The sequence below is a fragment of the Gadus morhua genome, chromosome 20 (assembly GCF_902167405.1).
Source record: "Gadus morhua chromosome 20, gadMor3.0, whole genome shotgun sequence".
Lineage (NCBI taxonomy): Eukaryota > Metazoa > Chordata > Actinopteri > Gadiformes > Gadidae > Gadus > Gadus morhua.
The window spans coordinates 9,419,053-9,432,387 of NC_044067.1; the positions used below are offsets into that span (position 1 = coordinate 9,419,053).

The 13,335-nt window shown below is 44.9% G+C and overlaps 1 protein-coding gene across 1 annotated transcript in view; it reads left to right on the plus strand.

The window, feature by feature from the left end:
- Positions 1–222: 222 nt before the first annotated feature.
- The window catches only part of lrp1bb (low density lipoprotein receptor-related protein 1Bb), a 229,017-nt gene continuing 215,904 nt past the window's right edge, over positions 223–13,335 (plus strand). Inside the window, exon 1 of the mRNA XM_030344004.1 lies at positions 223–488. Coding sequence (XP_030199864.1) covers positions 242–488 — 247 coding nt within the window. The 5' untranslated portion in view covers positions 223–241. The remainder of the gene's footprint in view (positions 489–13,335) is intronic.

The window sequence follows — 13,335 nt, forward strand, 5'->3', positions numbered from 1 at the left end:
ACTCCCCGCTCCCAACCCGCCTTCCATCATCTGCCCCCTCTCATCCCTCTGTCTCTCTCTTTCTCCTTCTTCCTCTCTCTCAATTGGTCTCTCTCTCTGTATCTCTCTCTCTCTCTCCCCCTCCCTTCCCCCCCCCCCCTCTCTCTCTCTCTCCCCCCCCCCCCCCCCCCCCCCCACACACACACACACACACGCGTACCTCACTCACACCGCACACCTAAAGAGCTCCACAGCGGCGTGGATGTGCGGACTGGTCGGGGTGTGTTGGTCCGCTCTGCAAACCGCTTTCCAGTTGATTTTTTTTTTACTGAATAACGGCTCTCGACGACACCGAGGAGGGGGGAGACTCGGTCGGACTGGCGGGAGAGAGAAGTGCCGTGGCTCGAGCCCGCTCTCCGCAACGATGTCCCAATTCGTTATCGCCTTTCTCACCATATCGGGATTATTTTCACACATCGAGCCCCTGGTCGCCTCGGACTCGGCGGAAGGTAAGGACGAAATGAGCGGATGCGCAGTCTGCTCAAACTTGGCACTCTGGTGGTGCACGGGCTTCAATTACTACTTCCTTACCTGCTCATATTGGTGTGATTTCCTTGAATTATAGGATGAAACTGGTCATTTAAGAATTACTCCATCAATTTCGGTACGATAATGCTTTCTGTAGAAGTAGTCCTGGTTGTAACGAGTACATAACGGAGGGCAAGCCCATATGCAATTTTTTGGGGACTTAAGCCGTTCCGGAACATCGGTGGTCTGTGCACGTTCCGTGGCAAATCTCTCTGAAACAACCCCATTGACTTGTTCAGGCCCATACATTGAATAAAAGCCACGGGAGTCGTGGTGGCACCTTGCACTTGTTAAACACTTGGCTGTGGGTAAACGGCTTTACATTTCCAGGAACTACGGAGTATGTGTGTGTGTGTGTGTGTGTGTGTGTGTGTGTGTGTGTGTGTGTGTGTGTGTGTGTGTGTGTGTGTGTGTGTGTGTGTGTGTGTGTGCGGAGCATGAACCATAGCATCAGTAAGGCTACCAACCGGTATGCAGCAGGTGAACTCCCGGCATCAGTGGAATCGAGGAGTCTGCTCTACCTGTATAAAGTCTGCCCTCAATGTATTTTAAGTCTGCTCTACATGTATGCTATGTCGGCTAGTTTGGCATGGAGGTGAAACGCAGAGCGCGTGCGGTGTGGGCTCGGTGTAAATAGCGGGAAACACAGGAGCCCATTACGCAACGTATCGACCGTTAACGAATATAAAAATGATTGCATGTCGTCAGTATACTCAGCGAGTGTGTGGCGATTGTTTGAGATTAATGAATATTGATAAAAAAACAAAACGCTTGTCCCACTGTATGCGTTAAATGGTAGCTAATTTTTTTTTTTTGTAATTTGCATTTAATAATTACAAGCTCAGCGAGTTGAATCTCGCTGAGCTTGAGCACACACACACACACACACACACACACACACACACACACACACACACACACACACACACACACACACACACACACACACACACACACACACACACACACACACACACACACTGTAATATCTGGTACCCCTTCCAGGTGCCGTTCTCGACATTATTTGTAATACTGTAAGCAGATGCAAATGCTCACAGCAGTGTCTTTCCAAAACATTGTTATGACAGCAATCCAAAGTTGTCTGCAGTAAACTGGATGTGGCCAATTGATCACAAATTAATTAGTTTCTGTGGTTTATGAAGTAGATTAAGAGTGAGGTTTATAATAAACCACTAACTGCCATCTCAGACCCTGTAGAAAGTGAGCTTGCAGTGCTGGAAGTAACTTTTGCTGGGCGTTCTCACCTCTATTAACTGCTCGTTGGGGCACACTGGGCAGTGTGTCACTCTCTTGCCCTTGTGTTGCTGCACTGCTACTCTGACTGACAGCTGACAGGGAGCTCGGTACGTTTTCAATGTAGTTCTCTGATATGCCTACTATATATATATTTTTTGTTGTAGTTTCTAATCAAAACGTCCTCGATCTTTGGTTGTGACCGCAGCTCCTGATAAGCATCGGCCAGCACATGCTGCTCAAGGTTGTCTGAAATATACACCCTGTTTATAAAGGGCCACAGCAGCGGAGGCTGCTGGAAGGTGTCACCCTTTCACTAATGTAGAGACAGCTTCCTTTAGGAGCTAATTAAGTCAGATCCTATCAATCGGTGTGTATCTGTGTGCATCTGTGTGTGTGTGCATGCGTTTGTGCATGTGTGCGTTAGGGGTGAGCACATGCGTTGGAAGGTTCAGCAGAGATTCCGATAGGAATGGGAGATAGAAATGCAAATGAAGATCAAAGAGATAAGTGAGTGACCTTGTCCTATTTGTTGACCAATACAGTAAAAGCTTTAGAGCTAATCTGCTGATTCAGTCAACATACATTTGTATCCAATAATAAACTCTTAGCATCATATCCTCGGTTATGCATTAGCACTACTCTACAGCTCTACTGAACTAATAAGTGTTCGGTCCAATTTATATTACCAAGGTAGCTGTATTACTCTGTTGTATTGCTTGAAAAAGGGGGAAATCAGTTAGCGAGTTGCGTTCGTACATGATAAATCAGAATTTAAGGAGGATTATGCAAAACAATGTCCTCAGAATCCCCTGGTCCAATCAGAAAAAAAGAAAATCATCAAAGACAACGAAGACTCGCCTGAATGGACCTCCAGGCTCTCAATCGTATTTCACACTGTGTTAAGGTTACGTAACGTGAAGAGCAGGGTCAGGAGACTTTCCAGGGAAACTGCTAGGTTGTAACTTACTGTTGACCTTCTATGGCGGGACTGAGTCTTGTTTTCATAGCTGTCTTAAATCTCCGCCTGGAGGACATTAACTTCAAATGAGCTCACGAGCACACGGACGCGGCTCAGCCCCGCACTTCTGTCCACATCCTGTCCTGCAGGGCAGCCAATGTGTCCGCCTCAGCAACACGTGATCCCCCAGAGGGCCAACCGGTGGTACCCTCCAGACCCCTGATGGCTGGATCTTTATTTTGTTTTTGGAGAAACCACAAACGGGTCCAGGTTTAGGCTTAGTTTTTCTTTAAACGTCCCCTTGAAGCCCAGAGGAAGCACAGAGTCATATCAGGAAGAACTCGCCGGGTGGCTGGGCAGCCGACATCTGAGGTCCCGCAGGGCACTGGCGGTGCCCGTATAGGAGGTGGGGTGTTTGGGTTGGAGGAGATTGTTTTCCTTGGCATCGTGAACCTCCGGATTTTCTTCTTCTTCTTCTTCTTCTTCTTCTTCTTCTTCTTCTTCTTCCTATTTTAGTAGTTTTGTGCGTGGTGAAAGCAAATTAGTTTTCAAGGCAGCCAGAATACTTTTGACTCAGAGCAGATGTTGCTAGTATTTTGGACAGCCGTGAAATCCAGAGGCCACGTTTACATAAAGCCCGACTTTCATTTTTCAATATTCACACAAAGCCTCACTACACTATCAAGCACTCACAAAATGACTAACCGTGCTCCCAGTGCACCGCTTTTGTGTTTTCTTTCTTTGGGTTGATAACTCCGATTTTCTTCTTTGGACCATCAGTAGTCCTTAACGGAACGATTTTAGGCCGAGATTTCCACTCAAGTTCATGAGTCCCACAGAAATGTTTGTGAACAACAGCTGGAATAAGGTAACCACCAGAGCCTCCGTGGTTGAAGTGCTACAATCAGCGAGCACTTACATGTATTGAAGGGGCAGAGGTGGGGGTGCAGCCTCCGGCGTGGAGTTTGATGGCGCTCCCAGGTGTGTCATTGCATTACAGGATGTTGTCGCGAGGCCTCATGCCTCTGCCTCAACAGAACACAATTATTGACCGCAGTAACCATTGGATTTTGATTGTGTCAACTTCAGTATCTCCCCGCTCCTTGTCTTAGCGGGCCACAATTGAATCAGCCATAGATTGGCTGGGATTTCGTAAGCCATTCGCCACAAATTGACTCTGAGGCATCGATTCCTGGCAGAGGGAGGAGCTAAGGTGTTCAAACCCACATGATTTGGTGGGTGTTGATTTTCCCATTTGACTTAATTATCTGGGCGTTGTGGTTGTGTAGGACATAAGCCCCTCCCCGGGAAAATGTTATAGAATTGAAGATGTGATTAATAAATCAATGAGTCTTGCTTCAGAAGCGACACAATCTCGTCGGAGTTGAATCAAAGTGCTCGGCTCAGCCTGATCCTCAGATGGCTGCTGGAGAAATAAGCATGCATACATTATTGATGATTTAAAATGCAAAATGCCATAACATGCTGCCGAATGAGCGGAGCCCATAGGAGCAAGAGTGGAAGGATTAGCCCGCTTGTAGCGCTGGGCGGTGTGCGATATTTGAATGTCATAGATGTGGAAAGGCAGAGCCGTGACTCTCATGGAAATAAGGGTTTGAAGTGGTTCCTGTTTTCACTGTCCGCCAGGTGGACTTCAGATTGTGAAGGACAAAGTCAGCCAGTTGCTGGAGTTCTTGGAGTACGAACTGTGTCCGAGGGAGGGAGAGGGAGAGGGAGAGAGAGAGAGAGAGAGAGAGAGAGAGAGAGAGAGGGGGAGAGAGAGAGAGGGAGAGAGAGAGCTTTGAAGAGGTATCCCAGCAGGGTGGGTGGTAAGGGGCTGGATGGTGTGAGTTGTGTTAGTGGGTCTGTGGCTATCGGGCTGCTCGTCAAATTGAGAGGGGTGAACGGCCAGCTGGATGGAGGCAGCACCCGTAGGATCTGCCCCCTGCATAACAGTGTATGCTCAGCACACAGGCACACATTGACACACACGCCCTACTACAGAAGCGGAGGGACGTTTGTTTCGAGTCCATCGGATGCCCTTCTGAAAATGCCAAGGCGGGCTGCTCTTTTTTTGTTTAACCCATGACCAGTGGTGCGATTGACCCCTGTCCCCTCCCAAAGTCCAAACAACTCAGTAAGCATTCCCAATAGCCGCCATGGTGCAGAGGATGCAGGGCGTGCTATGTTAGAGGGGTAGGTTGCCATAGGGATAGTGTTATCGGGAATTGGCCATATACAGAAAGAGAGAGGCAGAGACAAAGGGCTGGACAGAAACCAGAGAGAGAGGCAGAGACAATGGGCTGGAACAAAACCAGAAAGAGAGAGAGAGGGGGAGAGAGAGGGGGAGAGAGAGAGAGAGAGAGAGAGAGAGAGAGAGAGAGAGAGAGAGGGAGAGAGAGAGAGAGAGAGAGAGAGAGAGGCCACCTCAGAACATTTTGAAGAAGTTCCAATTAGGGCTGCATGATATGAGCAAAAAAGTGTCAACATACAAAAAAATAAAAAGCTGTTTATAAAACGACCAAAAAAATTATATTAGCTTTAATACCTGTATTTACATTGTAGTGTCGTTAGATTAAAAGAGCTATACACAATTAACTCATCCGGCAATAAAACGAGGATACTAGCATCTGCTTGAAGCTTTGGCAAGTAGGGTTAGTGACTGATCAAAATCACAATCCCGATAAATATTTGAAAATCAGAAAACATTTAATCGAATTTATGTTTCCATAATGAAGAATTTAACAGCTCTAAGAAAGTAATTCTGCATGCTGGAATATATAAAAAATATTGATGCAAAATGCGCAGCTTATTGCCTTGTTCTGTGCGACCTTACCTATTTGTTTCGTTTAGGCTGTGTAAACATGGATAACCAAAAATTTGATTTATAAAAAACAAAAAGATATCACTTCATTACCAAATAAAAATTGGAATTTAAATTAAAAGGCTTGAGAATATTTACTCACACAAACCCTTCTGTTCACAATTGTCGATCATGTTGATCATTTTCATTTAGTTAACTGCCCAATGGTGTGACACTTTAAATGTTGCTTCCGCAAGGAATTGTTGCACGGCATTATCTTATTTCCTTTCGTAAAGGATGGTGAAGTGTACCCTATGCTTAAGGAGATAAGCAAGGAAGCATTGAAGGACCTTTCTAGAGAACTCCAACAGCTACATTATATCTGCCACTTGGATGCTTCTGGGTTGTTTCATTCAGTTGGGAACCTTCCTAAGGAAAAAATAAGTTGAGTTCATTGAGTTTATATGTGATTTACGTGTAATTTAAGTTAAATAATGAAACGCTCTGTGTGTTTGTTGATAAGTAAATAACATTGGGTTAATATTATGACATAATGCATAATTTCTTAATGATAACAATGAATCTCTAGAAAACAGCCATATTAATATAATGAATAGTTTCATAGTTGACTATATAGTTTATGATCAATAGAGTTTATGAAACATTGTTGAACTTGCACAGCAACACAGCAACACCAGCACCAGCATGGCGCTTGTAAATATAGCCTCTATTGCGGATCAGTCTTGTGCGGTATCAGGTTTATACCTTTTATCAGTAAGCACTAGTACAATTTTCCTTTCACAAAATCCCACGAAAGTCATTAGCGGCTTCAAAAGCCAAACACTTAAGGCACATTTGAATCATTCAAATATACATAAGCCTGTAATTTACCAATTTTTTTGCATCAGCTTATTGTTCTGATAGCCTAAACTACGCATTTGATTGGCTGACCTTTGAGCTCATGCATTCTGGTCAGATTTTGGATAACCATTTAGACTAAAAGAGGGTAGGCAACCTTAATTGCTTTTCTGAGAAAGCCTTTTTCTCCGCTCTGCTGAAAATGTATCTCCCGTCTGAACAGCTCCGTCAAACAAATGTTTTAATTTGTCTCAACCGACTAGCAAGCACTGACCACCCTTGTCGCATACAAAGTGGACCCGCCGTTTGGAAAATACATTTTATTTGTTATTATATGGATGATTGGCAATCTAAGAAGAGGAACAGCGTGAAATGGCATTCCGTGATTTCCAAGTGAAAGAGGAAATTAGTGCTGGACATAACGACAAAGGGATGGGAGCTAAGACCGTTTAGAATTGGATGGTGGCAGTACCCACTGCCTATTATTTACTCTATACCAGAGAAGATCTCGACTGTGTTATGATTCCTTTTAATGCCGGGCTCACATGGGCTTCATTGAAGTTGATTTGATTTAAATGTTGAATGGGTGCAAGACTGAATTCTGTTATGTTATTTCATGCTGGGTTGAATAGTTACATGCGGAATATGACAAGAGAAATGTGCTAAAAAAGTAATTTTGAGTGTTACTTTCTCTCGAAACCTTTAATTGGGTGGAGGCTTGTTATATTCAAATATCATTGATTTGTAAGCAAAATGTACCTGGAGATGACATTCAATGATGCAGTGTAACAACACTGTCGTTTCATACATAATTAAGTAATTCATGATAAACTGCGTGGAAGTCTAACTATGGACTCGTTTTGTACAAAATGTTGTTCTGTGCATAGGCATAGCTTTAAGGAGGGATGTTACAATGACCTTGGAGGTCCCCCAAAATAATAAAAAATATACAGATAAACCCAATCCGTAACTCCTCAGCTCCGCCGGAGCCGTCTAGCTCAACCTCTAAAGAGCTCTGCATCAGCTTTTGCATTCGGCCGGGAAACGCTGCCATACTAATCAATGGAAGGTGCCCCACTGTGCTGTGCCATCTTGGCTGTGCTTCTGTGCAAAAGATGGATGCGTTCAGTATACCATATATCTGCTGGATCAAAACAAATGGATAACTGGTAATGGCCGAGGAACAGAGCTACCTGTCACAGCCGCCGCCGCCGCCGCATGGGTACAGTCTGTGGGTCAGGGGGCGAGTCTCGGAGGCTGTGCCCTCGGTGATGGTGGTGGTGGTGGTGGTGGGGGTTTGAGGGCTGCAACTGAGGGCCAAACTGTTGCCTGCTGAAGCTAGGGTGAAGAGAGAGAGAGAGAGAGAGAGAGAGAGAGAGAGAGAGAGAGAGAGAGAGAGAGAGAGAGAGAGAGAGAGAGAGTCCCAGCTGCCACCTGGCACAGACCAAGGGCGCGAGGACCTAACAGGCAATGCGGGCCCAGAAAGCCAGAACAGGGGAAGGATTCATCCAGCATCCCCACCACCTCTCTCCCCTGCATCTCTCTCCTCCCCCAACGCATCTCATTCAGTCCACAAGTCTGAGGCCAGTGGGAGATGCCACACTCTCGCCTCCCGATGAGCGAAGATAACCCGGTCTAGACCGACAGAGACATATTGAGTAGTATGAGTGATTCATTTTAATGCATAGCTCCTTTTTAGTCCATCTTTTGGGTTTTATGGGTTTGGTCACTTTATGACCAAACCCATATGCTATTAGCGCTTTGCACACATCTAAAGAAGTAAAAAAAAAAAATCGCCCTGATTTGTTTTTTAAGTTGTACTCACGAGCCATTTCCCTTAAAGACTAGGAATATATTGCGGCCATTAACCAAATGATCGATATGCAGGAGTAGTTAAAATGCAGAGGAGAGCCTTTGCTCTACATAGGAATTAGGCTGGGAATTTGTAGTAGCTCGAGGAAATAAACAAAATATTCACATACATACATGAATCAAACATAAATGTGCAGCATTATGCAAAACAGAGACAAAAATTATGCATCGGTCCCAAAAGAAAATTGCAGCAAAATACAGACATTTATAATTATTACTAGGTTCAATTAGCGCTTCAGCATATGAGAAAGCCTGCCGCCTCAGGGTGCCAGGCCACCCACTCACCCAGACTGCTACAACCTCTTCCCTTGCCACATGAGGTGGTAAGATATGTGTAATGAGTCATGTTCTGATACAAGAAGATCGGGACAGGAATAAAAATATATATGTTTAGCTCTCTGCCAACTGCTTGTCTGATGTAGTTAGCTGCTCATGTAATGTAGCTATTTGCTTAGCGTGAGTAATGTATGTTCTCAGCTGGTTTTTAAGGTAGTTATTTTAAGAACACCGCCAAAGCATGGTCCACACTCACCTTTTCCAGTTGCCATTTGAAAAGAAAAGGTAGAAAGTGTAGAAAGTGTGTGTATGTTTGTCACCTAAATTGTTTCTCTGTATTGACGGTTTTAAGAGGGACAAATGGTCGTGCCCATTCCTAGCTGTGGATGGCATATATTGTCTCTCATTGCGTCCACCAAGTTGAAGGTTTCTTTATAAAGTGCCTGCATGCTATTTCAGATCAAACCCTGGAGAATGGTCTCCATAGAAAACATTTTAATTGTATATTGAGATAATAACAAATTAATTAGTTGTTGAATGTCTGCATTAGAAACAACTAATTAACCTACATGTGTTTGCAGAACATGATACGATTGGGACCGGAAGTCTCTGGCCCACACAGGCACTATGCTCTCGCATACACAGACCGAACCGCAAATGTGGACTGATTAGGGGTGTTATGTCCATGTTGTGGCCGCATTTCCTGGCAGGGCTGGCGTCATTCTGGTCTCCATACCAGGAGGCTGAGGTCGTGGATGGGACAGAAAATGACGTTTCTTCGTTTCCTTTCCCCTGTGCAAAGCAATGATTGCCTTATCAAACCTGCAGACAGTTTCTCCGAATATTTGGGCCGTATGTTTAAATCCACCTTGCAATAAGGGTAGAAAAAGCCATTCCTATATTGTCCATAGCCAGGAAGAGTCCAGAGGAATTCTTTCTCTCCTTTGTTTTTTCCAAGCCTAAAATATCTCTGTCACCAAACATGAATTATTCATAGTACTTTCACGGCACAGCACTTTGAAACCATCACAACACCACCATCCCAGTCTTTTCAACCTTCCCTAACCCACCCAACCACTCATACCTTCTCACACACATACCCCTCCTCCCACAACTCACACAAACACCTGCAGCCAACCCCAGCACTCTCTTCTGGGTCTCTGTGTGTTTGTTTAGGACCGACACGGCCCTAAATGAACCCGGTAGAAACACTGCCTCTGTGTTACCTTGTGTTAAAATTAGATTGGCGGCGAGCTGTCACTGGAGTCGGAATCCGTGTGATTCCCTAACATGTTTCTGAGAGCCTATTGATCCACATACCCACCGAGACCACCCACCCCTCCACCCGCTGTGTGGGGTATGGAGTCCTATTAACTGTGCTGCCATCAATCACAGTTCACCCATGTTTGTTTGTTTGTTTGTTTGAGGCCTTTGATACTATTAGAGCGACAGCTCCACTCTCCTCGCAGCGTTCTCAGTGCTTTGGCATTTTTTTTCCCCCTCTTATTCTTCCTCCTCCTCTTCCTCTTCCTCTTCCTATTGTTCTGTGTCCTCTTCCTCCTCTTTCTCCTCTTCCTCCTTTTAATCTTCTGCCTCTGCCTCTGCTTCTGCCTCCGCCTGTGTCTCTCCCACCTCCTCCTACACACTCCACGGCTGCAGGTGGAACGCAGGTTTCGGAATGCGAACGATCACTCGCGTCTCGCCCGCTTTGGTAATACTTCTCGCTCGGTAGAAGGGACCCGAGATTAAGCACTTGGACCCCAAACATGTCGGCTGTCACGGGTATCTTTCCCCCCCCCCCCGTCCCTGTGACTGATAAGAGATGCGTACTCCTGAAACGGCCCCTCGCCAAGCCGGAAAAGCTGTCAAAAGCCAAACTCTGTAGTCCTGGCTGACAGACAACACAGATGAATGTCTTACCAGCGCTTAAATGCTGAACACCACTCCTACCCGTCACTTGTTTTGTCTTTTCAAGTTCTGCTATGGGAGCGTTTCTTTTTTTAAGGTAATTGATGCGACAAGATTTAGCAGTTTTACTGCAAAGATCTAAAATTCAATGTGTATCTGAATAATATCTAACTGTTGAGTTATTATGTGTGTTAGGACAGGGCAGGAAATCCAATAATGTGTGTTTTGGTTAAAAGCACACACGAATCAGGTGTATCATGTTCGAAATCTTTATTCATAAGGACATGAGATATTACCGCTTTTTCTATTGCTGTTATTAAAAAGTTATCGGCCTGTGTATGGCCTCACCGCTGGGTGTTGTTATCCATAGTTTTATCACCTCCGTGTTTGGTGATCATCAGCGGTAAATTGAATCTTGGGCTATAAAGGGTCTGATCAATAGCGGAGGATTACATGTGAATGCAGTTTATATTATGGAGTGCATTAGCACCTCACAACCTTCCTCAAACACATGACATCAAAGGTAGTGAAGGACTTGAAAACACTTGAGATCCCTTAAGTATGTTATATAAAATAAGCCATTGATGCTCGGAGTGTGTGTGTGTGTGTGTGTGTGTGTGTGTGTGTGTGTGTGTGTGTGTGTGTGTACGTTCACATATGTCCACCATTAGTCTTGTCCTATTGATTTGTGTGCGAAAAGAAGAATCTGGTGAATTAGTAATTTCTCGCCTCGCTTGGCCCCGTTGATACATTCCCACTCATGCGTGCAAGGGTGTCTTTTTAATGTAAGCCGGCTCCTGCTGGCCAGCGAAAGGGGGGAAAGTGGATTGTGTGTGTGGTGGTAGGTGTGTGTGTGCGTGTGTGTGGGGGAGTTGCTTGGCTCCGACAAGAGTGAGGTTAATGGATTGACTGTAGTGTCTGGAATAGTGGTGCCACAGCGGCTGCTTCTCCCTGGCCTCCATTGTTTTGTTTGCTGACTTGCTACACGTCTGTCCGCCTCACCGCTATCTTGCCTAAGCAGTTCTCATACCCCTTCCCCCCCCCCCCCCCCCCCTCCCCAAAACCCAACCCTCCCACTTTCCTTTCACTTGTGGTGCCGGCTTTTATGACGATTAATATCCTGTGTTCAGAAGGGGAAAAAAAATGGAAACAAGAGAGAATTTCAACAGAGTAATGGAGGTGAGGCACCTGAACCGATAGAACACTCCGGAACTGACAGGGAGCGGACTCTCTCTTAAAATGGAGGAGCTATGTTCTGTGACCTTTATTTGAAAAGACAAGAGCGATAGAAATGATTGTCGTTTTGTTGATTAATTGTTGCCAAACGATGGAACTTTCCTTTCCTCCCCCCCCCCCTCCCCTTGTGTCGGAGTGACGTTTATGTTGATGTGCAATTACACAGCATTGGGCACAACAACAGACCTGCGAGACGCCGCTCGGAAAGGCGCGTGTTGTCTCCGCAGTCACATGCGCAATTTTCTTGTTTGCGTTTTCCGAAGTGGCTGTTTGAAAATGGTCTGCGTTGATGTGCAAACAGAGGTTTGACAATTAAATTTTTTTCCACGCTTTTTTTCCCCCCTCTTCTTCTTTTCATCTAGCTGATGAATTACATATGAGGCGCCTGGTGTCGGCGAGGAAAACATGTCTGCGATAAAGATATGGGACACAGACTTGATGTCTATCATGAACCTATATGATTTCTGCCCCTCACCTCAGACCTGGTAATCTTTTCCTCCCATCTCCCGTCTGGTCCGTGAGGGGTTTGCTCTCTTGTTCTCACCTTGTTCTGTGCCGTTTCCTGCCGGGAGCTCCTGGTAATTGGAGGGTTACGCTAATTGGACACTCCATATGGCCTGTCGTTGTAAACGGTGCTTGAAGCCATGTGTGTGCGTGATCGTGATGGCCTTCTATTGCTCTAAGTGTCTGCCGGCTCTAGACTCGCAATCATCAGTTTCTCTTTTTTGTAATTTCTCTCCTCTCTTCGATTTAAACCCTTTATGTTGTTGCTAAAATTGTTGCCCAAATGGTGGTTGCCAATTTGCATTTATCGTACAAAAAATCAAACTTTATAATATGTTATATAACCCAAAGATCAATGACCATATGATTGCGTTCAATTCTGTTCAGTATATTTACTTTGATCAACATGCAATTGAAAAGGTGCCGTTTGTAGAATTAAGTAGCATCCGGTGGAACAGATCTGGCAGAAATGGATTATAATATTCATAAGGTTCTTTTAATTAGTGTATAATCCCATGAAAAAAGGAATGGTTGTGTTTTTGTTACCTTACGAGAGCCCTTTATATCTGCATTGGGAGCTACCTCTTCCACGGAGACAGCCATGTTGTCCCTCCAGGTTTCTAGCCCAGAATAGACATTCTAACAGACATTTCTAGAGAGGGCGCCTTCAAAAGTATTCATCAGAATCGCCAGCTTACTTGTATAGTCAATAGCTTTAAACAATCTTTATATCGAGGGGGGGGGGGAGGGGGGGGGATAAATCACCTTACCACTCTGGCTCTTCATTATACAAACCGTCTTTAAATGCGATATTACTTTATTCAGTGTTGAAAAAGTATATATGTGGAAGAAACAAGATTCAGCTCTATCACTTTCAGGATGGCGTCATTCAAACACTTAATTAATGTGTGGATTCCATCTACTATTTATAGCCTTTAGGCGATGGTGGATACCCACGGCTCGCTCGGCTCAGAGAGCTGAAACAAACAGATTGGACTTTAAAATGAATGAGGCAGTGGGTAAAAAATACTCATGGTCCACCTGGCAAACAAATCTGGAGCACTAACTGAATTTCAGAATGAGATTGGCTCCTTGG